Raw genomic sequence first — 27,512 nt, 5'->3', positions numbered from 1 at the left:
GTGGTTGAGAGTCTGCCTGCCGCTGCAGCGGACGCGGGTTTGTGCGCGGGTCCGGGAAGATCCCACATGCCGCGGAGCGGCTGGGCCCGTGAGCCATGGCCGCTGAGCCTGCGCGTCTGGAGCCTGTGCTCTGCAACCGGAGAGGCTACAACAGGGAGAGAGGCCCGCGTATCAGAAAAAAAAAAAAAAAAAAAAAAAAAAAAAAGACAAATATGAGATCACTTATATGTGGGATCTAAACAATAATACAAATGAATCTATACACAAAACAGAAACAGACTCACAGACATAGAAAACAAACTTATGGTTACCTAAGAGGAAAGGTGAGGGAGGGGTAAATTAGGAGTATGGGATTAATAGATACAAACTACTACACATAAAATAGATAAGCAACAAGGATTTACTGTCTAACACAGGGAACAATATTGCATACCTTGTAATAACCTATAATGGAAAATAATCTGAAAATATATATATACATATAACTGAATCACTTTTCTGTACACCTAAAACTAACACAATATTGTAAGTCAAGTACACTTAAATTTAAAAAAAAAAACAAAAAACTTAGCATTATATAATTGAATAAGTAAGAAGCTTATGACTCCACTTTATTTTATTTGCAAAAAGATGGTTCTTAAATTTTATTTATACTCTTATATCATATGATTAACTTAGAGTCCTGGATGAAACAGAAAGCTCCTTGTTAAAGCAATAGAATTACTAGGTTCTGGACAGTAATTAGTACCTATTGGACAAGAGGAGTATCTTCTGTTCACCAGAAATGACTTCTCTCTTGTCACATATCAAGAATTATGAACCTAAAGCCCTAAATATAATATTCATTATTTATCCTTGCTCCTCAACATTTATTGAGCATGTACTATGAGCCAGATATCATGCTAAAGTACAGAAAAATGAGCAAAACACATTCTGGTGCTCCATTGACTTATAAGGACTGAGGGGAAATGAGACTTGGGCCAGGAGGATCAAGAGCCCAGATGAGGAATAACAAGACCTGAGTTAGGTAGTGATAGTGGGCATGAGAAGAGGTGGTACCTTTGAGAGATATTTAGGAAGTAGAATCAATGGACTTCATAACAAGTAGCATGTGGGACAAAGGAGGAGTCCAGGAAGATGCAAACTGGTTCTGGACCATGAGAGACAAGACAGAGTGATTGGATTTAATGTGTGAGTCCCACTCTTGTCACTTAAGGTAAATATTCAGTTTCACATCTCATCATTAAAAAAAAATTATTGTAAGAACTTAATAGAAGAAATCAGAGGACTTCTACCTGGGATTCTAGCCAATGAAGTAATAAAATTTGCCATTGGACACTCCATCAAGTTGTTTGCATACCAAAAATCAATTATGCCTTGCTTTGAGTTTATAATAAGCCTAGTGCAGAAGGGCATGGACTATAAGACAGTTTCAATCTAGGCTGAATTAATTTAACAATGTATCTCTTCTTTTCTTCTACTGAATCTCCCATGGCAAAGATTGGCCGTGAATGACCTATAGATAGCCAAGCCCAATTGTCTCTTTTCAATCCACATCTTCCTTGACTGCTTTCTTCATGAAATTATCTCCCTTGACTTCCACACACCATTCTCTTTGGTTCTCTTCCTTCTCCATAGCTTCTTCTCCTCAGTCTCCTCCGAAAGGTCCTCTGCTCTGCTCACCACTTAAAGACTGGTACCCTCACTTACCACTTTGGGGCTGGTGCCTCACACATCCACATCTGTAGCCCAGTCCCCTCTCCTGCTCTAATGAGCTCTACATCTGACTGTTTTCTAGACACTCTTTTGGTGTCCCTCAGATACATTAAACTCCAGGTGTTCATCGTGGAGTGCATCATCTCTTTGTCCTCAATACCTGCTCCTCTTCCTGTATCTGCAGCTCAGCTGCCAACACTCATGATACTCAGGACAAGCCTGAGACCTGGAGTCATCCTTGACTCCTTACACCTGAGTCCATCACCGTATCCTGACAACTGTACCTCTCAAGTATTTCTCTAATGTGTCCTCCGTTCTCTGTACCAACGGTGACAACCCTGGTTTGGCTCCCATATTCTCTCACTCAGACTGCTTTGCTTCCAGTCTGTCTTTCTCAGAAAGTATCCTCCACACAGGCTCTAGAAGGAGCTCTCTGGTTCATATTTGTGCTTATCATTCCCCTGCTTTAAATCCTTCTGCGGCTCCCCTTCACTCTCAGGATACAGCCAAGCTCCTTTGCATGACATCATGTGTACTCAGCTCCTCTCTGAGCACGTGAGTTCCTCAAGGACAGGGACTGTCTAAGGTGAGCAAGAAAGGTGGGACTGGGAGTGTGAGAATCAAAAGAGGAAAAGAGAAGCAGGTTGCGATACTAGATGTCATTTTTATGTCTTCCTAGCCATAGCTAAAATCTTACCTAAACCTACAGCAGGAATATTTTAAATTTAAAGACAATTCACATGTCATGGGGAAATTTACTATGGTCATGGAATCCAAAAAGAATCTCCAGAAAGGGATACATAGAAAAAGTAGATTTTAATTTCCATACCAAGGAGCAGTGGTTTAATGAAGAATTGCTTTCAGCATTATGAAACATAGAGAACCTGATATGGTACTTTTGAAATCAGACAGTTTGAGGGGTAATTGCTTCTTCTGTCGCTTACTATCTGAGTAGCCTTGAGCAAATGAATACTGAATCTCTCCGAGCCTAAGGTCCTTGTTGGTAAAATGGAGATAACACCTACCTCTCATGTTGCAAAATGAAATGATATAATTACTATTAAGAGCCTTTACACTGAGCATGGTACTTGATAGGCCTCAAGAAATGTTTGCTATCTTCCCCTCACTGCTAATCAAATTTAAATTCTTGACTCAGTCAAAGATTTCAGAAAGTGCCCTTTAGCCTCCTGTAAGTTTTGAAAAACCCCAAACCAGTCCAAACCAGACAAAACAAACAGCAAACCACCAAAAGAGATAGCCAACAGCGAGACTCCCTACTCTTTAGGCAGCCCCCGTCCACAAAAGTAATGGTTCTTCTGGACCGTTTCATGCTTATGCCAGATATTTTATTACACATATATTTCTTTTTTTATATCTCTCTGCTATGCCCCTCCACCAGTATCACCAATTTTGTTCTCTCTGGTGATTCCTCTTAAATCCTTAAGAGGTATCATGATGCTGTTTCTTGAGTCATTCTTCATCGGGCTCCTGTGACATAAAAAAGGCTAAATTAAATGTCAGAAATGACACTCTATTTTCTTTGATAAATTGTAGAAATAAACACTATTGTGTTTTTTTTCTTCCTAGGGTCAAAAGAATGGACAGTAAGTTTGAAGCAATGTTCCTCTTAAATGTGTCATTTTTGTGACCATTATTTTGAAATATTTCTAAAATAATTTTGATCTTTAAACATTTTTCCTCTATGTTCTTATAAAATAAAAAATTGAAGTAAAAAAAATTGAAGTAGTTGTACACTTTAGCCCTTTTTGATGGTTACCTTGTTTTTTCTGGTTTACATGCTATGATACAAAACTTGAAATTACGTCATTGTTGTCATAGAATTTTAAAATCTGAAATATAAATTGGAAGTGAATGAATGTTTCCTTTAAATTCCTCTTGTTTCCTGTGTGATGTTTCATTGAACTGTAACTTCATATTACCCAAATTAAGGAAACGCTTTCACACCCTTTCTTCATTGCCATTACCAAAGTGACTCTAAATCTTCAAAACACAATTAAAACTTTGAATTGTGGGGATAATGAGAAGGCTCTCCTGCAGGGGGACTGTGGTCCTCCCTCCTGACCTCTCTATAGCTTGTCTTTGGCACTTAAGACAAACGACTTAATTAATTGGAAGAGACCTTATTAGAGGCACTTTAGACTAATTTTTCATCAAATGTCCCAAGATTCACATGCCCCTGACAGCTCAGCCATTCCTAAGTGGCAACTCCAGTCAGCTGCTGAGTGGTTCTAAATGTAAAATGTCTTTCTCGTCTTGGCTAGAGACCTGCTTCTTATAACCTCTGTGTCTTGGTCCTGCATCTGTAGTCCCTGAGAACACAGTACAGTGGTTCTCAAATGTGGTTCCAAGGTCAGAAGCATCAGCATCATCTGGGAACTTGTAAGGACTAGACACTCTGGGGTTGGGTCCACCAATCTGCTTTCGGAAGCCCTCCTCCAGGTGAGGGCTAAAGTTTGAGACGCACTGGTATTGTGTAGCACACTAAAGTTTGAGACGCACTGGTGTAGCATAGCACAAAGTGGGTGCAATTTTGGAATGAAAAATACCTGGATTCAGAACCTGGCCCTCTGTTATTTTAGGCAATAGCCTCCGTTTCCTCTCTGATCAAATGGAGCTGATGGGCATAGCTAATTCCCGGACTTGCTGAGAGAATTCACTGATATTATATGGGTCAAGCACACAGCAGAAAGTCTAACACACCCTTAGCGCTCAAAGTTACTGTCTAGTGATATTGGCTCATTCAACACATTTATTAGATACCTTTGATATGAGTCTATATAAAGCCCTTTCTTTTGAAAATGGAGAAGTACAGAAAATTTTAGACATGACACCTTAGACATAATAGTATTTAATACCTTCATTTTACAAATGGAAAGTATAACATTCAGAGAGGCGAAGTGACATGTTCAAGGACACACAGCTCAATTGCTGGTGTATGGAAGCCCTGTAGGTGCCTCCCAGCACTCAGCTCTTCAATCAACACATGTTTATCTGTCACTTAATACAGCAATAAGATATGTATTCCCGGGCCTGGTGATTACACAGGTAGGAACTTCAAGTTTATCAGTATACTTTCTGAATTAATTTTAATATTAATTGAGCATTCCCAGCTAGAATTGGGCACCATGGTTACTTATTTACTTACATTTTCCTTTCTTATTTATATCTTATTCTGTTCCGAAAGGATTTAAGGTGATTCTTGGCTATTTTATCAACGGTTGGAGTTCCAGCCACTACTGCACTAACTGTTGAACCAGTGAATTCCAATAGTTGCTTCCTGGAGCTTTTGCAAGAGGCTCTCAGCAAAATGTGCACAATTCTGAGGATCCCAAATGGATACATAAGAGAAGTAGACCAATACCAAGTGCTTTAGGTTAACTGGAATCCCTTGTATAAATTGTTAATCAGATATCAAGGAATATGTGTGGTTATGTCTTGGTCTCACATGTACAAAGACACGGGCAGACATTTTGCTACGCCCTTGCCTGGGGAAACTAAATGGTTAATACTCACCATCACACGCCCAGAAAAAGTCTGTTTTACCGACTGGAAGGAATAAGGCACTTTGACTTTATACAGCCTGTTCTCAGTTTTGTGGGGCTGTTGATATTACTGGGCTAATGACAGACGCCAAGGCGGCAAAATAGGCTGGGTTACTTGTAATTCTTTGAATGTGGACACATCAGCTTGTGGGAAGGAAACTATTTAAAATGGGGCTTAGGGAAAGCAAAAAAAATCCCCTTTCCCCATATGAGATTCTTCCACAGTGTTGTCATGGAATCTTGAAAACCTCTATACAGCGGATCACTCTCGTTGGATATATGCAAATTTTCTGAGATACAGCGGTTTCCTGCCAGGGAAAAACTTATAATAACAGAGCAAGAATGCAATCCGAGCCCTTGCTCTCTGAAACCCTGAAAGAACAGAGTCGTTCTTGACAGGGCAATTTCAACCCTTGACATTCCAGGAAATAGCTTAATAATGTCATTTAGTCTGGGGTTGTAACCAGTCCTAAGACATGGAGACACAAATGCAGTGTAAAATTTTAAATATCAGTTCGGGGACCATTACTCATCTTCACACAGAGCTTAACAGCAAATACCACCACCACAAAGCAAAAACTAAGCAAGCCTTCCTAATTAAATTTAACATTGTCCCCGCTAATTAAACGCAATGTAGGAAAGGTTTCTGCCAAGAAATTACAGACACATCCTGAAGACTATTTACTTTCCTGGGTCCTGGGCCCATGCCATATCCAGGACGTGACCCCCAAACAAAACTGTACTTTGATCATTAATATATATGCAGAAGTTACCCCCATCCTGGAGCCTCAGAGGCCTTAATGAGACACACTGGCCTTTACGTTCAATGTGTTTCATTTTTTCTGGGTACGGTGCAGCTGAAAAAGGTTACAAGACTCAGGTTAAAAGTCAGGAAATGGATCAGGACCCCATGCTATGACATCATTTTCTTGCAATGCAATGAAGCAATGACATTGCCTGCAGGAAAACTGATTAGAGCTGACAAGCTGCCTTAGTTAGCTGCAGTGTTTGCCATGGAAGGTGTCAGGCCTGCCTCGTTCCAGCTCCTGCCACCCTCCCTCCTGTTCCTTGGCTGGGGCTTCCCAGGGGTCGGTGAGAGAGAGTGAAAGAGACCCAGGCCACTTCTATTTAATGACAGTCCTGATATATTTAAGATAAAGATGTGCTAAAACATTGTTACAAAACTTGTGGAATTTTTTAGTTATCAGAGCATTTAGTACTTTAGACAAAAAATATATATATATATAATTTTGCCACTTGCAGAGTGATTTCCAGATTATTTTTAAAACTGACACATAGGCAGAGCCACCAGGGGTGATTGTGCAGGTTGGCCAAAGGCAGAGCGGGATTCAAAGGTAGCTCACTCCGATTATCAAACCATGGTTGCTGGTTCAGGACTAGATCTGCCTTTTTCGGATTCACACAGACGTCTCACAACCAGTGACAGATGGTCTTGCAATGGGACACAGTTTGAAGGTGAATGATGAACCAGTCTTCTCCTTTCAATCCTGGGTGTCTCTGTAACTGTAGGCATAACATCTTGGGGCGTATCTCTAGAAGTATGAATTCGAGGACCGGCCTGTGAGTTCTGGGCCAAATCTGCCTCCTGGCTGGGTCACCTCAGCAATAGGGAGTCCTTTGGGGATTTATGAGCAGGTGCTTCCAATATGCCAACACAGGGGGTGTGAGGCACCTAGCTTGGCGAGTACGAGCTCTGGGCTAGGTTTCAGCCTGGCTGGCCAGGTGCTCTCGTGCGCAAATCGCATAACTATAGTGGCCCTACTCTTCCCCAGAGGGTAGACCCTGCTCTGGACTCCACATACAGACAGACCTGCTCCAGTCCTTCAGACCAATTTAGAGACACGACCGAGGCAAGAATTATTTAAGAGCTGGGGCCAACCCCCTGGGACGCCACACCAAATCGCCCTTGCTTGTCCGTGTGTGGCCTTGTGACTTGGTTCAATAACTGGGTTTCTGCCTTGGACACGGGATCCAGTGGCTGAGTAGCTGGTGAGTACTGCCTGGGAACAAGTGTCTATTCCCTCGACTTATCGTTACCATGCCCCTTCTGGAAACCACAGGTGTGCTCGTAAACAGCGAAGGGAGGGCTCCAGTCCAGCCTTATCATCTTCTGTCATTTTTCTTCTCTTTATCTTCCTTCTGGATCCTCCTGGGAGGTAGTGGAATCTACCAAGCAAAGACTGCAGATATGGCAGAAAAAAACAGCTTCCTGATGCTTCTTTTGTCCATTTCAAAACAGAATTTATACTAACTCACTTGTATGTCAGGGGAGGAGAGTGGTCAGGAGTGACAAGTTTCTACTACCAAAAAATCAAACACTTATCATCTCAGAAACGAAAAGTCCTAGAACCAGGATGGATTTCTACATTAGAAGCAATGTTTCTAGGTACTATGCTAGGTTTGCCAAACAGATTTAAGCTCTCTACAGCAGTTGAGTGGGTAGATGTCAGAGATGCTCTGAGACACAGTTTACACAGCATTTACATCTATAAATCATTACATAGTAACTGGATGGAACTTGTAGTGACAAATACGCTATCTCTGGAAAAATGTGCAAATATCTGAAGGGCTTATACATTTCCCCAGGATGAGTCAAAAGAAGCATAGTTGTCACGCCTTTCTTTCATTATCCTGTGGGTGTTCTCTCAAATGTGTGGGTCTTCATAAATGAGTCACTGTTTCCAAGGTCTGTCAAAAGTATCAGTGGTCACAAGCCTAGGAAGCATACCAAGCCTAAAAAAAGGAAAGAACTTTAAATCATGGGCAATAATGTAAAATGTCTGAAATTACTGGGGTTTTATTACTCTGCCAGATTTGCAGTCTTATACTATCTAAGTATATCTAAGTCCCCTTTTGAGGACTCACTATTTCCTATAGTTAAACCTATGAGGAATAAAAAGGAATTTATTTTACATTTGGTGTGTTTGTATAGTCACCAGGTCTAGAGCCGGTACTTTTTGCCATTTGAGTAACCCTTCTGCTTGCTTGCCCATACATGTTGAAACTGTCATTTAACTTAAATACACAGATCAGACTTGTTTAAGACTCTACCCTTTCACCTTGCTCTAGGCAGGGAAAAAGATCAAAGCTTCCTGTGTTTTTTAAGGATGACCCCTTCTTTGTTCTGAACACGTCTCACATCTCCTATTTGTAGAAGCTTATGCACAGGCTGAATTGTTTTTCTTTTCTCTAAATCTGCTTATCATAAACAAGACCCTCATTGCCCATTTGGCACCCTCAAAAAGGGAATTTACCCATCCGATAGGTTGTTTACCTAATAATAATGGCTTTTTAAATTCATAGTATTAAAACAGATATTTTTAGTACAAAGTGTTGTCAGAATTGATAAGTGAAAAAAGGTGTTTGTAATTAATATGCTATAATGATGAGACTGATGTAGAACAGTGAAAAAACTCACCTGTTATCAGTTCTGCCTTGAAATAACCAAATGACAAAGCTTTTACGTATTTTATTTTTACTTTAATGTGACCCTAATTTATTTATTAATGCATTAGTTCTTTTCAGGTTGAAGTAAAATATAAATAAATGATGATGATATCATTTCACTTAGTTCATGAATTTATTATCGATTAAGAATATGCAGGGTACTGGCCAGAGGACAAGGTGCAAAGAATTGGAAAATGAAATCTCCTAGTCCACAAAACAGAGAGGATACAGAAAATAAACACCACAAAGAAGTTTTCATGGGTTCAATACTTACCAGGCTAAGGACTGAAAAGAAAATCATTTCATCTTTTGGGGTCTCCTAAGTTTTCTCATCTATAAGACCAAGGAGGCAAAATTAATTGTTGGGTCCATTTAGCCCCTAAATTCTGGGACTAAAAGAAATATGTGTCGGGGCTAAAAATGAATTTAAAGTTGCAAACCCTCACATGCTTTGTTTGGCAAATATCATAAAGAAGATAAGCTCAAAGGTGAATTATGACTGCAGATAGCGAGATGGACGCTATTATGGAGATAGTGAACAACACGAGGCAAAATATGGAGCTTGGCTGTACACAGGAGAAAATATCTAAGTGGAATGGACAGACTGAGTGGGAGGGAGCAGAGAGCTGTAAAGCAAAACTGGGCTGAGTGCACTGCAAGTCTCAGCTCAATCAATCAACGAGGATTTTATTCTGCTCAGGTTACTTTATTTGTTAAGGGATTCTTGAGGGGGCGCCTGAGATAACATGGTCAAGGATTATAAGCCGTACTAAGTATAGTACTGTGAAAATACCCTAGCATCCAGGTCCACAAGACTAGTGTAAGAAGGGCATCTGTAAGCAGAGAGGGCTTAGAAAGTATTTTAAGAATGCTCTGAGGTTCAGCTTCAAACGGTAGGTCCTGGCTGAGAATTGTGAAGAACCAGCAGTTACAGGCAGCCAGGGGATGGTAACCAAAATGGAGTTACTCTCTCTTTTTTTTTTTTTTCTATTTTTATTTATTTATTATTATTATTTTCTTTTGCGGTACGCGGGCCTCTCACCGCTGTGGCCTCTCCCGTTGCGGAGCACAGGCTCCGGACGCGCAGGCTCAGCGGCCATGGCTCACGGGCCCAGCCGCTCCGCGGCATGCGGGATCTTCCCGGACCGGGGCACGAATCCGCATCCCCCACATCGGCAGGCGGACTCTCAACCACTGCGCCACCAGGGAAGCCCTGGAGTTACTCTCTTTAAGCAGAGACTTTGGACGACCACCACGTGGGAGGAGAATTACCAAACTGTCGCCAAAAAAATCACTTTGGCTGCAAACCAAAGAAGGATTTTCACATTTCCTCAAGACATAAATGACACTTCGGTGTAGTAGAAAGATTTCTCACACGACATTTTCCCCAAGAGATAGGGAAGTGAGGAAAACTTGATGCTCTGGGGTGACTTATTCTTTTCCACGAAAAGAACTAGGTGAAGCCCACTGCATTGCCATTTTGCCTTGATTGTCAGTCAACTGGAAACAAAATTTAGATTTAATTTCAGGACTTACACTTAAATATCTGACCCCCTATTTAAAAAATTTTAACTTCTCACTTGATCTTTTGCTCATAATTTTGCCAAATTCATTTCTTTCATTACATGCCACCTCATTCATTCACTCATTTATTTTAGATATTTATTAAGCATTTACTATGTGCTGGGCACATAAAGTTCTTTTGGAGGCAGGTGGAATGTGGCTCTGGCCTGGCAGGCAGAGCCTGTCTCTGGCTTGTGTTGTGTTTAGGTCTTAGGGCTTGATGTTTATATATGGGTTACAGTTCAGGCATTTTCCAGATGAACAAGGGTTCCGGGGTATATAGCTGGTTTTCCTAATAACTCATCCCATCTCCATCTCGGTTAGAGTGGATTTTTCCCTTGAGGGTCTTTGATCCTACAGCCGCAGACATTCTGGCACCAGGGAGGCTTAAAGGTCAAGGCTCCGAGACACACAGAGGTCGATGAAATCAGGGGACATCTTAGCAACTGCTGAGAAGCCGTGGGGGTGAGCACTATGGCTTCCAGGACGGATGGATGATGTCATTTGTGGTATAAATAAGTGTGTGCTTCCTAAGCTCTGACTGGGATCCAACAGGTGTGTTCTGGAACAGTGCTGTTTGGATGAGACCATCGAGAAAAAGCAGTCAGTAAACTTTTTGCTTCCTTTAATCTGTGAAGTCCCCTTCTTTAACTCCTGACTCCCCAAAGTTGAGTATCGTGAGATACAAAAGCAAGAGTGTGAACTTGAACCTCAGTTGCTTCTCCCGTAGAATAAAGGAGCTGGACCCACTAGTCTTCTAGCCCCTTCTAGCTCTAGTCATCTGTCACTTTATGACCATCAATTCTACTTCCAGCTCTTTGGCTTCACAGCTCCACACAGATAGTTATCATTTTCATCCTCTTCAAATACAATGGAAAACAATATGTGAGCAAGTACAGCGGCAACGTGTATAATGGCAATACTGAAGGACAAGATTGAGACCTAGTTAAGGATTATTGAGTTATTATAGCAAAGACTTACTAGAAGTGGTTATAACTTTTCAGGATAGATTACTTCCTTCATAGCATATCCAAATCCACGGCAAACTGTGTTTACCCAGAGTTCTAATATCTATGTATATATACACCCATATTCGCACGTTGCTTAGCAGAGAGATGTGTATATAATAAACATGAAAACTATCTGAATAACTTTTGAACTTAAGAAATGGTTTATAAACTCTTATATTTCATATCAGTGATTTGTATATAAAACAATATCTTAGAGTATAAAATACACAGATGTAGAGAAGACACAACTCCTGTCTCAAAGAATTTATAATTTAGTGTTAAAGATGTATTCAGGTTTGTGTGCAAAACATTTTAATAGATTCAGTGGTTTTTAAAATATGTACATATGAAAGCTCTAAGTTTATTTACAGTGAAATATCAGTATTGGGTACCACCTACTATGCTAAATGCTGAATGTACAAAAAGGTAGCAAAAGTCCCTGCACATTGTATCCCTATAACCTGATCAAAATGATGCATATTCATTCATTCATTCTGCAATTATTGAATGCTTGCCTTGGGGAAAGTACTGTGATAGGCTTTTTCGAGGGCAGAGGCATGATTTCTTAATGGTTCCTGTCTTTAAGGATCTTAAAATTTAATGGAGTCAGAAAAGAGCTAATAAAGCAGAATGGAAAAGAAGTATTAGTAAAGAGCTATAGAGAACGCTTAGAGGATAGAGTAACTATGCCCGGAGGTTAGGAAAGTCTTCATAATGGAGATGGCCCTAGAGCAACACATGGCAAGATGAATAGTAGTTTAATGGTGGAGACAAGGGGGGAAGTTCACCTCAGAAAGAGACCAGTGAGAACAAAAGCACAGAGGCATGAAAATTAATGCATGCTCTGGGAATAGCAAGTAGGCTGGTATGGCTGGAGCACAGGATACAAAAACAGCAGGGGGAGATGAGGCCAGGAAGTTAGGTTGGAGCCAGCACGTGGAGGGCCTCCAATGCCATATTAAATCTACTAATTCTATCCAGCTAATAGTAGGGAGCCAGGAGAGGTTCTGGGGACAAGAACAGATAAGACGTTGGGTACATATTCAATTTCAAACATGTAACTTCTGAAATAAACTACTGCTAAGAAGCAATCAAGTAGGGTAGAAAGAAAGGGTCTTCTGAGTTAGGAGACCAAGATTTAGGGGCAACATGGCAACAAGAGGAGGTCTTGTGTGATGATGTATTTATACCCGTCACATAGCCAACTCCAACACATTCTTTAGATCTCAAAGTGAACATTCTTTCCTCAGGGGAGCCTTCCAGCACCTTGATTGTACCAGTCTCTCTGTTGTGGAACCACAGACATCCTTGTATCTTACCTTTGCAGCACATAGCAGAGTTTGTAATTATGTACTTACCTGCATTCTATTAATGTGTGTGCCCCTCATTGGACTGTAAGCTCCATAAGGGCAGAAATCACCTTTCTGTTTTGCTCTTCAGTTTTACTATAGGCTACCCAATATGTCTGACCCAGAGTAGGGACTAATATATGTGATGAATGAATTTTTAAAATATGGGAATGGAGACACTGTTGGAGAAGAATAATGAAAAATAATATTTGGGACTGTACAAGTAGGTGTGGTGGTTTTAAAATATAGCTGCCATATTCTTTGACCTTGCTCTCATCAAAAGGTAGGATCTATATCCTTTGCTCTTAAATCTGGGCAGCCTTGTGATAATTAGGATGCAGTGAAGATGATGGTGTGTCATTTCCATGGCTAGTTGGAACTACGTGGTTCTCTTATTAAGCTCATTCTGGGAGAAGCCAGCTACCATGTAAGAAGTTTGACCACCCTGAGACCACCAGGCCAGAGAAGTTACCATGCTGGACAAGCCATGTGCAGCTGTTCCAGTCTACAGATTGAGCTCATCTCTACCAAGAAATGTGAGTGAGGTTGTCTTGAGTCTTCAAGACTATCTCATCTACCAGCTGAGCACCTTTGAGTGACCTCCGTAATTGCCTTGAAAAGCAAAAGAATTGCCCACCTGAGCGTTGCCTGAATATCTGACCCAAAGAGTCTGTTTGTACAATAAAATGGTTGTTGATTTAGGCCAGTCAATTTGGGATAATTTGTTACATAGCAATAGTAACTAAGATATCAACCAATGTCTCAATAGAATACTCCCCAATAACCCCTTGTTAACAGCTGGGAAAACTGTGATCCAGAGAGATTAATGGATTTGTGCATGGTTCCAAATTGGTAACAGTAAAGCAGGGCCTAGGAATCAGTCTTCTGACCCACAGCCATTGTCATTTTCTTTCTCATATATAATAATGCATTAAGAAATTTTCTGTATAATTATATGCAGGGTTCAAACAACCACTCTTTGTCATGCCATAGTTTTATCCTCACTGATGCTTTATTCCCACTGATAATTAAATGGATTAGTCAAACTCCTTGACATATAAACAAAAAGAAAACTGTGGTCTTCAGTGTGTGGAGCTTACAAGTGCTGTAGATGATTTGGACATTTGAATGCAACTACCTCCCAATTAGAGGAAGAAGCATGTTCAAGTATATAAAACACAATAACATTTCTCCCTAAATTTATGGCATTCAAAATCTCAGCTGACTAGGTCTTCAATGCTGTCAGTTCCAAATTCACTGAAAGATCGTTTCTGCTGAAAGAAAAATGCCGCCTCTATTAATATCAACATTTTCCTCCTCAGAACACTTTCTTGCTGGTGATTTATTGTGGACAAGCTGCTTCCTGCTCCTTTCAAAAGTTAGATTTTTTTTTTTTAATTCTGCAGGTGGAGGAGGAATTCCTCATCTCTTGTCCCCAGGGCAATTTAGTTTAGGCTAATCTTCAGGAGAGAGTGTGGGTATTTGCAACTCACAAACTGATGCTGCCTGATGCCACACAAAAGAGAAAAGGGTCTTGCAGCTGTGTCTGACGTCACTTGGGAACTAATCCAAAAACAAATAAGGAAGACCAGCTCATGCAGCGTGTGTAGGGAAAGAGTCTTTTTAGATTTTTGAACCTTGAGGTTGCATCATAGAGATGGAAAGTTTTTCCTTAAAAAAGATCAAAGATATTACCTTTTTGTTACTGGCAATGCCATTTTTTTTAAAGATTTCATTTGAGAAAAACAACAACTTAGTAATCTAATGCATATGCATTCCATAACTATATCTCAAAGAAAACTATGTACACTGATGACTCAAAAGTTAATGTTTATATCGTTACATTCTTCCTATTCCTACAGTGAAACTCATCAACAATCTAAGGAAAGACAAATGTTAAATTCAGTTCTATTCAGAAGTTCTCATAATCACAGCTGCACAGATTTTAACAGATGTTAATTTCTGTAATGTGGAAGTTACCTGTGGAGAGTGTGTGTGCCTAGCTTTTGGTGATGTTGTACTATATTAGGACTTTCTCAGTTGCAATAGCAGAATACCCAATACAAATTAGTTTTAACAAAAAGTGAGGTTGAGTGGCTTACATACCAGAAAAGTACAGACATAGAACAGGCACAGCTAAAAGGGGGGCACACTGGGGCCAGGCTTCTATCTCTGACTCTGTCTCTCTGTCTTTCTCACTCTGTTTTCCTCAGTGTTGGCACTTTCTCAGGCAGGCTCAACCCATGTAATGGAAAAGATGGCCATTGGCCGTGCTCAGCTTACATTCGGCCAGCTTCCAAACCCAGCAGAAGAATTTCTGGATCACTCCAGACACAGTCCTTGGGTTCATTCTGTCTGGTCCCTCTCGAGTCACATGCCCACCCTTGTGGAATTCTCCTTGGCCACACCTATAAAGTACTGATGATGTATTTTAGAATTTACCAAGAATTATAGTTAGATTTTTAGCATAACTTATTTTTAACTAAAACCTTTGCCCTAAAGAAAGTATATAGGATGGCATGCCAAGATATACAGTTAAGCTTTCCAGAAACTCTGCCTTTCTCCTAAGCTTTCCCACACATAACTCACCTTCTTTTTAATTCCAAAGTTACACAAAGTATAATCTATATTTGCTTATTCCCCCTTCTTGCTCTAACCCTCCTGCCATCTAATCCCACTTCTCTATAAAATGGCTTTCCCAGCGTCACTCATCACCTCTCAACAGCCACATCCAATGGCATCTTTGTTGGTGCTCCTCTTGTGTGTCCTCTGGGCAGCATCAGACACTGTGAGTCATTCCCCTTTTGCTCAGCTCTCTCTATTCCTGCAGCTTGTGCTCCTTCTTTGTGTGATAGGTTCTTCTTGGCTTTCTTTACTAACGTCTGTTATATTCATCATACTCCCTAAATGTAGATGTGCCTCAAAGTTCAGTCTTCTCTTCTGACTTCACAATTTCTCTTTGAGCAACCTCATCCAGTTCCCTGGCCTCAACATCTCCTATCTGATGTTGACTTTAGAATTTATAAGCCCCGTCTTCTTTCTTTTTTTATGTGCTAGACAATAGTTTTTGAGTGTTTCTCTACATTTGGATGTCTGTCTTAATCCATTCAGGCCGCTATAACAGAATACCATAGATTTGGTGGCTTAGAAACAACAGTTCTGGACGATGGACTGGTACATGGTACCGAAAAACCCAAACGAACTTTTTAGCCCACCCAATATTATGTATGTACCTAGGAGTGAAATAATTTGGCACAGGATATACATACTTTCTACTTTAGGAGATACTGCCAAGCTGTGGTCTACAGTGATTGTACCAACTTACATCCCCACCAGCAGTGTGTGTTACTCTATGTCTTTGCCAGCTCTTAGTATTTTCAGTCCTTCTAATTTTAGTCGTTCTGGTAAATGCATAGTGGAATTACATTTGTACTTCCCTGAAGGTTAATAATATTTATAGGCCATTTGAGTATCTTCTTTTGTGACATCTCTGTTTCAGACTTTTGCACATTTTTCTACTTGATTGTCTGGTTTACTTATTGATTAATAGTTGTTCTTTAAATATTTTGGCTGTGAGTCATTTGTGAGTTCTATGCATTGCAGATATATTCTTCTATTTTGTGGTGTGCCTTTTTGTTCACTTAATGGTGTCTTTTGATAACAGAAGCTCTTAATTTTATCCACGTCCAATATGCCAATCTTTTCTTTTATTGTTAGTATTTTCTGTCTTGTTTAAGAAATATTTTTCTACTCCAAAGTCACAAAGGTATTTTCCTATGTTATTTCCTAGAATCTTTACTGTTTTTCCTTTCACATTTAGTTCTATAATCCACCTGGAATTTCTTTTTTAGTATGGTGTGAGGTAAGGGGGTTAAGATTCCTTTTTCACACGTATATATCCAATATATGTATGTCCATTGATTCTCAGTGTAATTTGATCCATTAAGCATGTTAATTATTTCTCCAATCCCAACTTCCCTAAGATTATTATATTATTCTTGAGGTTCCTAAATCACTGACTATCAGATGGCAGGCTTTGTTAAAAACTCTTCCTGGTTTCCTGAAATCATTTTACTGGTAGTGGGTGGGGAGAGACCATTACACCTCCTTATCACTAATCCTAGAGATTGGCAGGCTGGCACTTCCTCCCTAACCAGCAATTTCAAGGCTTTGAGGAAATAACAATAATTTTTGTCCACCAAAATAAAGTACCTCTGTCCTTCTCTTTTGGTCCTTTCAGCCCATCAGCATACATATATTCTTTATCATAAATTAAGTTTCATTCTCTTCCACAGTATTGTGTGGACATAAGTTTATGTGTTTTGGTACTCAACATAGAGCAACAGAGAGCCTATTAGCTACGGGAAGATGTTCCTCTACTTCTCCAGGTGCCGACCCACAAAAAGCAGCTAGATGCAGCTCTTGGAAGGGCCAAGGACATGGCTGTGAATAAAACTGCCCAGATTCTTGTTCCATTTTTATTTCCCATGAGCAGTGTGACCACATGCAATTCCCTTAACCATCCTAAGCTCAGTCTCATCCATCTTCTCACTCAGGATAATAATACCCTAGTATTACTTTGTATTAGTATTATCATAGGATTGTTGTGTAGAGTGTTACACGCAAAGTGGTTGTCTCACTGCCTCTCACATAGCACCTAATAAATGTCATCTATTATTATTTTCTGCTATTAATGCAGAAGCTCAACTAAGGCTTATCCTAAGGGTTCTCCATAAAAAGGGAGTTTTAAAAAACTGATACAAGGAGGTGAAAATGCTGACTTTATTAGGGTACACATACCCAAATACTCCACCATAAGTTCCCATGTTTCTTCTTCACAGTCCAAAGACATACTTAGAAAAAAGGAAAAATATCTTTAATGTCAAGCTTTTTTCCAGAGATAGATAGAATGAAATTAATTGGTAATAAACATGCCAACAGTGAAATGGAAAAGATATATATTCTATGGTTAAATTCTCCTTGGATTATCATAGTGACATTGCTTCAGAGTGTTTACTGCCAAAATGACTTATTCATTTAACTCCAAACCTCCTGGGGCAGGAAAGCCCTGCCCTTAATGATATGTAGGGCGGTGGGGGGCGGGGGAGGAAAGAATAATTATGGTCATCAAAAAATAAGTCAATATTAACACTATAAAGACTTTCAGACTTTAACTGATATATTAACAGGGGCTGAAGGCCATATTTCTAAAGACTTGGCTTTATGTAGGCATAAGACGATTGTAGCTATCAGAGGGGCTGAAGATGACTCCTTTTACTTCTCCTTCCATGAAAATTTTAAGAATTACTGTGAACTAAGGTAGCCAAGAAGTTTTCTCTCAGAGAATGAAGGAGATTGGCTACTTCAAATAAGAACACTTTTCTCTTCCTTAGAAGTAACTTTTGAATGACTTTGTGGTTTGCTTGCTTTGATCTTTTTTTTCTCCGAATATATCAGGGTTCCTCACCTCTATTTGATAAGCAGTTTCAAAGATGAGGCCAAGTCGGCTTCCCTGGTGGCGCAGTGGTTGGGAGTCCGCCTGCCAATGCAGGGGACACGCGTTCGTGCCACGGTCCAGGAGGATTCCGCATGCTGCGGACCGGCTAGGCCCATGAGCCATGGCTGCTGAGCCTGCGCGTCCGGAGCCTGTGCTCCGCAACGGGAGAGGCCACAGCAGTGAGAGGCCCGCGTACTGCAAAAAAAAAAAAAAAAGATGAGGCCAAGAATATCTGAGCTGTGGTGACCTTCCTAGGTATGCAAATCTCTCTTCCTTCTAAAGCATTTCTTGAGACACAGAGAAGCAGAGGGAGGATACGAGTTACTCTCCATTGAGATTTTTCAGAGCCCCACCAAAAAGGGCATTCTTTTGAAGCCTGGTCAAGGTGATTCCTGGCTAGTGGGCCTAAAAACAGGTGGATTCCTTAGCTCTGTACTTAAATACTGACAGAAGCTTGATATATCGCTTCATCAATGATGTTTGAGTTAGAAGCATATAGCTCTGCTCCACATGCAGGTGAGCAACAAACTGAAAAACATGCATATATGAGCAGACGTAGCAATTAACTCGGGTAAAAATATATATTATTAACAGTTGCACCTCTGCATTTGCAGTCCATCTCCCAAGAGGAAAACTAATCACAACCCAAGAGGCCTACTCAGAACAAAACAGCATCCCCAAATGGCTTTCTTTGGTTGTATGCAAAGAAGTGTCTATGATTCACCTAGATGGATCTAGCAAAGAAAAAAAATCTAAGGCGCCAGGTCATTCCAGGTCACTCACTGAATTCAGGAGTGATAAGTCAATAGGATGGGGTCTTGGTGTAGGCCTCTGGAAACTGATGTCAAGGGAGAGCCAGCCACCATCAACAATTACCTCCATGCCATGACAGCAGTCTGACCTCATCCTCCTTCTCTCAATGCAAAAAATTATCTCAAATAAAATAGAAAGAAAATTTTAAATATTTAGTAAAGGAGAATTTTACTGTTAGCGTTTAGCTTGAGCTTTTAACTATTTGGCTACCAAAGTAAAAAAAAAAAAAAAGTCCTATATAGCTTTTTTCTTTCTTTTTTTTTTTCCAGTACGTGGGCCTCTCACTGTTGTGGCCTCTCCCGTTGCGGAGCACAGGCTCCGGACGCGCAGGCTCAGCGGCCATGGCTCACGGGCCCAGCTGCTCCGCGGCATGTGGGATCTTCCCGGACCGGGGCACGAACCCGTGTCCCCTGCATCGGCAGGCGGACTCTCAACCACTACGCCACCAGGGAAGCCCTATATAGCTTTATATACACCTCTATACCACAAAATTATTTTCTTCATTACTAAGTTACTTAAAAGTTCTTTAATGAGTCTTATTTTGTTAAAACTCCTTCTAATCTCTTAGCAAATAAAAACCAGGAAACAAATACTTCTACCATCCTACAAATCAGTGTCTAAGGGATAGCTCTAGGATTCTATTTCCGTTCAAAATTAGAAAGGAAACGTGGATAACATTTTTCACTTAGGAATTGTGAAGCATTAATACTGCAGCACTACTAGTAACTTCCTATTAAATTTCAGGCAAACCACTTAACCTCTCTGCCCTTTCTCCACCTGGAAATTCAGAAGATAAGTAGCCTACATCAACAATACTATTTCAAAGGCAAACTGGTAAAAGATTGGAAAACACTTTACAAATATTAAGTGCTCTGTAATTGCTGCTTGTTGCGACAAAGTCTATTTTCAGAACTGTCCAGGACACAATAAATAAATAAATACCCCCCTGACTTCTAATCTAAGCTGAGAAGTTTGATCTGGACAAAAATACAGTAAGAAGGAAAATTAGTCCTACGTAGGTCTTTGGCCACCATGAAAAATGGTGCTTCTGGAGAGAAATATGAAGAAGGAAATTTTTATATATTGAGAGGGGGTTGTGGAAGCACAAATAATGCTCCTCCAGCAACTGATTCCTTTCTTTCCTTCTAACCAGTTCAACACAGATCTCGTCAAAATTTCTCTTTTGTTAAAATATATAACTTGAAATGGATACTACAGCTGGGTGGATATTTCGTCTGTTAAATGTGAGGCATTTCTACAGGAGCAGGAATGGAATTATCCTCAACCTGAAGTCACTCGAATTTGAAACTTGAAGGAGCTCAGTTCTCCATAAAGAAAAATTTCCTGCTCATGAAGATTATTAAACCTTTGTTGTTCTTTTAGCCAACAAGGTGGTCTTGAAAAATATGTTTTCTCAACTGTTTAATTGCTCAATCAACAAATATTTGTTGGCCACCTACTACAATGTGTAAAGCACTGTGCTAAGCTCCTGTAGGTTACAATTAAAAAAACAAAATAGTAGCTCTTGTACCTGAGAACCCTGAATCTAATTGGACAGATAAGACATACACATGGATCGAGATAAGTGGCACTACCAGCCTGTCATTGATATGGGCCAAATGGCTAGTTCAGATAGTAAGTGAGAGACCAAGGGAGCAGACTGCCCTGGGCTGGGTGGTCAGGGAAGGCTCCTGAGGACAAGCAGGTTGAGTGTTGGATCTTAGTGTATTGGGGCAGGCGGCAGGGGCGGGGCGGGGGGGCGGTTGGCACATGGGTAAGGGGTTGGGGATGGGTTGAGAAGAACTAATTTAAAGATGGCTGGTGAAGTAAGTGAAATGAAGATTAAAATAGAAGCCAATCGTACCCATTCTCTTCATCTTTCCTCTCCTTTCCTCTCCTCTCTCACACACAGGCACATAAAATATAACAGGAGAAAGTGCTCAGAGGTAAGTACACCATATTTGTTGGCGTTTAAATATTAAACAAATTTCTGCTGTCCTTGTTTTTCCTCCCTCTTCTCTTCCTCCCTCCCCTTTCTTTCTCTCTTCTTCTGTTCCTTCCTTCTTTCCTTTAGCCATGTCTCCTTGAGAATTGGAGTCCTGGTCCCTTTCAACAGTCCTGAGACACTATGAAAAAATGTAGAGGTTCTTGTGCCTGCTTCGGAGGAATTCCAAGGCTTCTGGGTCTCAGAACCACAGAATCCTATCAACAAAGGAGCTCACACCCCTCTGACACAATCCCAACACTGGACCCTTACAACAACTAGCATGACTTTCCGGCCCACTCCTGTATGGCTTTGGTGTTGTTAGGAGAAAACACCTGGGGACACTTCAACTTACTCTGTTCAGAAATTAGATCTAAGTCTCTCTGATTGTGATTGATTTTTCTTTTTTTTTTTTTTTTGCCATTCATTGTTTGTATTGAATGAGTTATTACACATCAGTGAAGCATTTTGGTAAAATGCAGATAGCACCAGTTTGAAGATCTAATTTCATATTCAACAGCAGGCTGCAGGTCAGCAGAAACTAGCTGCACACATTGTACCGTCTTGCTCATCATCTCCATTGGACAGCACAGAAGAACAGGAAGGGAAGGGGAAAATGAAAGAGGGAAATGCCTTTAATCAAGGTCTACCCTAGGAAACTCCCCAAGAAGTGAGTTAAGGTGCCAAAGAGTCCACATGCATTATTTTAGATTCATGCTATCTTATGCTTACAAATACAAGCATACTTCATTTTATTGCACTTTGCTTAACTGTGCTGCACAGATACAGTGTTTTATACAAATTGAGGGTTTGTCGCAACCCTGGGCCCAGCAAGTCTATGGGCACCATTTTTCCAACAACATTTGCTCACTTTGTGTCTGGGTCATATTTTGGTAATTCTCGCAATATTTCAAACCTTCTCATTATTGTTATATATGTGTTACAGTGATCTGTGATCAGTGATCTTTTTTTTTTTTTTTTTGCGGTACGCGGGCCTCTCACTGTTGTGGCCTCTCCCGTTGCGGAGCACAGGCTCCGGACGCGCAGGCTCAGCGGCCATGGCTCACGGGCCCAGCTGCTCCGCGGCATGTGGGATCTTCCCGGACCAGGGCACAAACCCGTGTCCCCTACATCGGCAGGCAGACTCTCAACCACTGCGCCACCAGGGAAGACCTGATCTTTGATGTTACTATTGTCATTGTTTCGCAACTGCACTCATATGACAGTGAACTTAATCCATAAATGTGTGCACTCTGAGTGTTCCACCCACCAGGAGTTCCCCTGTCTCTCTCCCTCTCCTTGGGCTTCCCTATACCCTGCAGACACAATAATATTTAAATTAGGCCAATTAACAACCTCACCCTTATCAGTCAGCAGCCATCAGCATAGAGGCAATCTCCTCTACCAGCAATACTGAAGTCTCAGATGATGGTTAGCATTTTTAGCAATAAAGAATTTTTAAATTAAGCTACATACATTTTTTTTAAACATAACGTTATTGCACAGTTAATAGACTACAGTATAGTGTAAACATAACTTTTATATGCACTGGGAAACCAAGAAATTCGTGTGACTCGCTTTATTGTGATATCTGCTTTATTGAGGAGGTCTGGAACTGAACCCCCAATGTCTCCAAGGTATGCCTGTAACAGCCAAGTCAACTTGCTGGACATTTAAGTAAGAGGGGTAGTAGTTTGACTTTTCCCGTTTTGACTATCTCATGAGTTGTAGTGTGCTCTTTTCGTTTCAAATAATAAAAACAAATTGCATAAACTTGACTGACCGTATCACATTCTCTCTAACCATCTCCCCCGATAAACACACACACACACACACACCACACCACCACCAACTCTATCACCATCACACATTATATGTATGGGAGATTCTAATTTAGAAAATGAAGAAACTGAGACTCATTCCTAGAATAACAGAAAACTAGAATTCACCAAACAATAGATAAGTAATTTTTTGTAATCATTCTGTTGTAATAATGGTGTTCTTTAATCTAAGAGTTTTTTCACAAAGTATATCCTTTGCTCCTTAAGCAAAGCATTTCAATCCTCAGAGTAGGTCACTGTGGTTTTGAGGACAATTTTCAAACTGGCATAACCCTCGAGAAGAGTTTTGAACAAAACTCAGTGATGTATAGAAGCCTTTCAAATAGAATTTTAGGCATTTGGATCTGTGACATTGGGAAAAATGGCCTATTAAAATCTATAAGTAGGTCTGGTCATTTCCATAGCCTTTGGCAAAAACTAAGGACATTATTATAAATTAATGTTTCTTTCTAACTATTAATTTACTGGAATGAATTAGTTTTTATTCTTTTAGAAAAATTCAACACATGAAACTAAAATAGAAAAACCAAGAGATTGCTGCATTAGAGCAAGTAAGATTGAGCAATACTTTTTATTTCAAAAACCTGGTCAAAAATAACTTATTTTGAAGAATTTTTATTGTTATGTTACTGCTGAAGAATAAAAACCGTCAACATGTTCATTTCTGTGTCAATCTTTTCTTCATATCGCTTATTTGCCAAAGAGTATACTCATTATCTTACTACAAGAGATTGAGACCCACTATACATCCAAAGAGTTTGTAAACCAGCCTTTTCTTTTTCTTTCTGTTTTGTTTTTTTGTTTTGGTGATACAACACTCCTAAAATGCCTAGAGCTAAAGGGGGTTATTGATGTCTTCCAGAACTTTAATTGCAAGAACAGCTTTATCTCCTAGGCAGACACTACACAAACGTTTGGTTTACTCCATATCACATAGTTAACAAGGTTCTTATAGGTTCAAGGAAAACAGATTGTAAGACTTTGCCAGGAGGACTTCACATTCTAGAAAAAAAAAAAAAACAAAAACTAACAGATAATTCTGAAGAGACGGAAATTTTAAAATAACCTCAACTTAGACATAATTCGACAGGAAAAGGCAGAGTGGGAGTTTTTAGAAAAGATGAGAATAAATGTAAAAGGCAAGAAAATACGTTTTGTTTTTAATTCCTATTCAATAAGTATAACTATCCTTAGAAGACAGCCTAGGTATTGTAATTGCCCTCATTTCTGACCAAATGGTCCAATCCAATTATTCCAAATTGTTCAACCTATAGGGAAACCTGATGAAAGTAGCCCTTTCATCTGACTTGCATGTTTCAGTTGAATGTTAAGTATATCTTTCAACTAAGCTTTAGAAACACAGTTCATCTGTAAGCTGTGCAGGCTCTTTTCCGTGCTCTGTTCTTGCACCACCGTCAGGAAGAGAAGGTAATGAAGTGTCTTAACATGCTCGTCATGACCACACATCCCGCCTGCTTTTACTGACTTACCAACGGGCTTTGTTTGTGAGGAAGTTACAAAACTGACATTTACAGCTCTCCAGGCAAATGAGAGCCAAGAGAAGAGATTCTGAATCTTAAAGCTGTTTACCAGCTGCTGGAAAAGTTCGGCTTTGGGTACCAACAATCCATACAAAATCCAAAGGCATTAGAGCCGTCTCTTCTCCTTTTCCCATGGCAAGCTGTAAAACACGAAAGCTGCACAAGAACTGCAGTATGTTGCCAACCTAAATTAAGGCATGAGGAAGAAATTACATGTACTTCTGTAAGAAATGGAGTCTTGAAAGACTAGTTCTTTGCTCAGATCCCATGAATTAAATTGCTTAAAAGCAGACATTGTGGTTATGGTTCCTCGCCATGTGGTGTTTGCTGAGTTCTCACTAGATATCCTAAAACACTTAAGCCTAAAGGGTTTAGGATGTCTTTGGAGGCCGTAATTTGGAGAGAACAACTTTATCTCTGTGGGAGACAGGACACAATGCAAATATTTGTTGGCTTCCTTCTCTCTTCCTTGACAAGAAGTTTATCAAACAGTTCTCAAGCAAATTGTATGGGAAAGTAAATGATTTCATAGAGAAGACGGATTGTGGTTTAGAATTCTAAAGCTAGAGACCTCAGTCAAGTGACTGTCTTGGGTTACAGGGAATTGAAGGCAAGTTGGAACGTACTTCATCAAAAGTCAATAAGGTACAGGTGATATTCCTTGACATGGGATTTGTAGGGAGATGCTGAGAAATTTCAGATATGGGGATCTGTTACAATGGTAGAGGGGTAAACATTCCAGGCAAATGCAAGAGAAGTGGGAGGAAAGTTCAGCGGGTACCTAGAAAGGGATATTCTAATCCAAGGACTATTCTTTAGGTTGGAGAATTTTCTCATATTAAAGGGACTCCTTGGGCCATAACTACTTGGAGGGGATAGTCAGAAAGTACAATTTTCAAACTGACAGGAATATAGAAATATTCATAAACCATACATGGATCATCTCATCTCTGCTAAAATCATCAGGGGCTTCCCACTGCTTTTCAAGTGAAACCCATGGCCTGGCCTTCCCATGCCGACGTGTCCCTGCAGCATTGTCCCACAGGGCAGCCTCTCCATCCTCGCCTCCCGGGCTCTCCCCAGCACTAGCTCTGCAATCAGTCCTCATGGGCACCTATCTCACCAGCCTCAGCGTCTTTGTCTTCCATGCTGCTTTGGCCTGAATGCTCCTTCCTTACCTCTTTGATGGACCAGCTATCATTTGTAATTATTTCTAGTTGTTTGTTTGGTTTTGGTCTACATCCACTACACAACAAGCATCAGAAAGTCAAAGACCATGTCTCTCGTGTTCTCTGTTTCATCATCAGGATTTATCACAATATCTGGCCGGTAGATGCTACACAAAAATTTGTTAAACAAAAGAATACAAATGAAGGTGCTGAAGTCCAAAAAGGTCATTTCCTGGAGCTCTCCCAAAACATTAATAGCAGACCTAGGCCAAGCACTCAGGTTTCCTGAGAAATCCTGGTTTCCAAGGGTAGTGGGAACATTTTCAACTAAGGTTTATCACTGGCATTTATATAGAAGCTGGCATTTATATTTTTAGAGAGATTATTTGAGAGAAGAAGTTTTGAGGAGGAGACTGAGTGAAGCCAACTGCCCCTAAGGGTGTCTGGTGGGTGCGCTGGGTAATAATATATTCAGTTACCCTTGGTCGTGTCCCATCACCTCCCACACCCACAACAGGGTTTCCCTCCTGTCTCTTCTCCCAGAGCTACTCCTCAAATGCTATGGTTACTGGCCCCCACTCTCTGGTTTTCCTTCTTTTCTTTTTCTAGCATATGCTCTGCTCTGCCCTTTGGAATGTCCTATCTGTGCACGAGGACCATTGCTTTGAAGTGGAATTGCAGCTTTTATTTTCCAGTGCTTCTTTGTGGAGGGAGGGGAGGAAGCATGATGGAAGGAAGGGACAGGTTGGTTAAACAGCATCCTGTTGTCAGCCTAGGTATGAAGCCAGCCATTTATTAAATGGTGTCTTATGTTAGGAAGACAACGATCCTCTCTATGTTAGGAAGAGAAAGATACTTTATTTGTTTACTTTTCTGTTAATATTTTAAAGGAAATCTCAATCCTGGTTTTGTAACTCCCCAGAGAACCTTCAGTAGCACAGAGGGTGTTACAAAATCTAAAGTCTCAAGAAGCTAAATCATTTAAACTAACAAACATGTCACATAATACTTTGTGGGGCCTGAGGAAGGGTAATATCATGAAATCAAGCAATGATCAGCTTTTAAAACTCCCCAAAGGACAGTCATCACAGGCTAAGTGATTTGTTACTGGTGTTAATTTTTTTAACCTCATCTTTCCTCCATAATCATTCTGTTTATGCTCATAGACCCTTTCACAGGCTATAATAATAATATTAATAGCTACCCTTTACTGAGGCGCCTACTGTGTGCCAGGTACTTTGTAATCCTTATGACAACCTCAATAGGTAGGCATGGTTATCAGTATTTCAAATGAGAAAATTAACACTTAGAGAAGTTAAGTATGTTGCTCAAGATCATGTGGCAAGTAAGGTCTGTCAGCTTACATTCCATGGTACATTCCATGCCTGTATCTAACACCAGTGGCTGTGCCCTAAGGTAGCAGTGGGTAGAACTTTGGTCCTGGCCCACACACCCAACCTTCATCAGCCCAAATATACAGTCTAAAGAAAGAAAAATCTTGTGTTGGCTATGCAGGCCCTGCTTCAGGATAATTCGCTTAATCCCACCATCCCCCTTCCAACCAGTTTGCCACATCTGAGGTCATTCTACATAGAAATTCTAGAAGTAACATTGCTTTGCATTATGTCCTATAACATGCAAACAAAATAAAATGCCATATGGAAATTTAAATGCGAACCATTGGATTTGAAGTCTAGTGTACTAGATATTGCATCACAGCCAGAAAACTATGTTTTTTTAAACAGCAGAGCATTTTTACTTATTTTCTCCAGTTCTCTGTGTAACCAAAAGGCTTTTTTTTTGATGCCGTCTATGCAATTGTTAACTGCATTAGGACATGGGGTACAAAATTAATCTTTCACAAAGCGTCAGACTCTTGGGAAGCCTGCAACTATAGAACTTCTTTGTTCAATATAAATAAGGATAGAAACCCAAATAAAATGTGTCTAATTTAAGTCCATATCTCTAACGTCTTATTGCTAGCAGCAGTAAGAATCT

At 40.3% G+C, this 27,512-nt stretch overlaps 1 protein-coding gene across 1 annotated transcript in view; it reads left to right on the top strand.

Annotated features, from left to right (window-relative positions):
- TMEM212 (transmembrane protein 212) overlaps window positions 1–26,083 on the top strand; it is a 74,231-nt gene extending 48,148 nt beyond the window's left edge. The window contains 1 exon segment of the mRNA XM_089910871.1: window positions 950–26,083. Within this exon segment, the coding sequence (XP_089766997.1) occupies window positions 950–1,012 (63 nt within the window). The 3' untranslated portion in view covers window positions 1,013–26,083.
- Window positions 26,084–27,512: the final 1,429 nt, after the last annotated feature.

The sequence above is a fragment of the Delphinapterus leucas genome, chromosome 4 (assembly GCF_059928025.1).
Source record: "Delphinapterus leucas isolate spDelLeu-1000000601 "Yukka" chromosome 4, BTC_Dleu_Yukka2, whole genome shotgun sequence".
Classification (NCBI taxonomy): Eukaryota; Metazoa; Chordata; class Mammalia; order Artiodactyla; family Monodontidae; genus Delphinapterus; species Delphinapterus leucas.
Note: the sequence above shows the minus strand (reverse complement) of the source record. Positions and strands in the feature narration are given on the sequence as shown.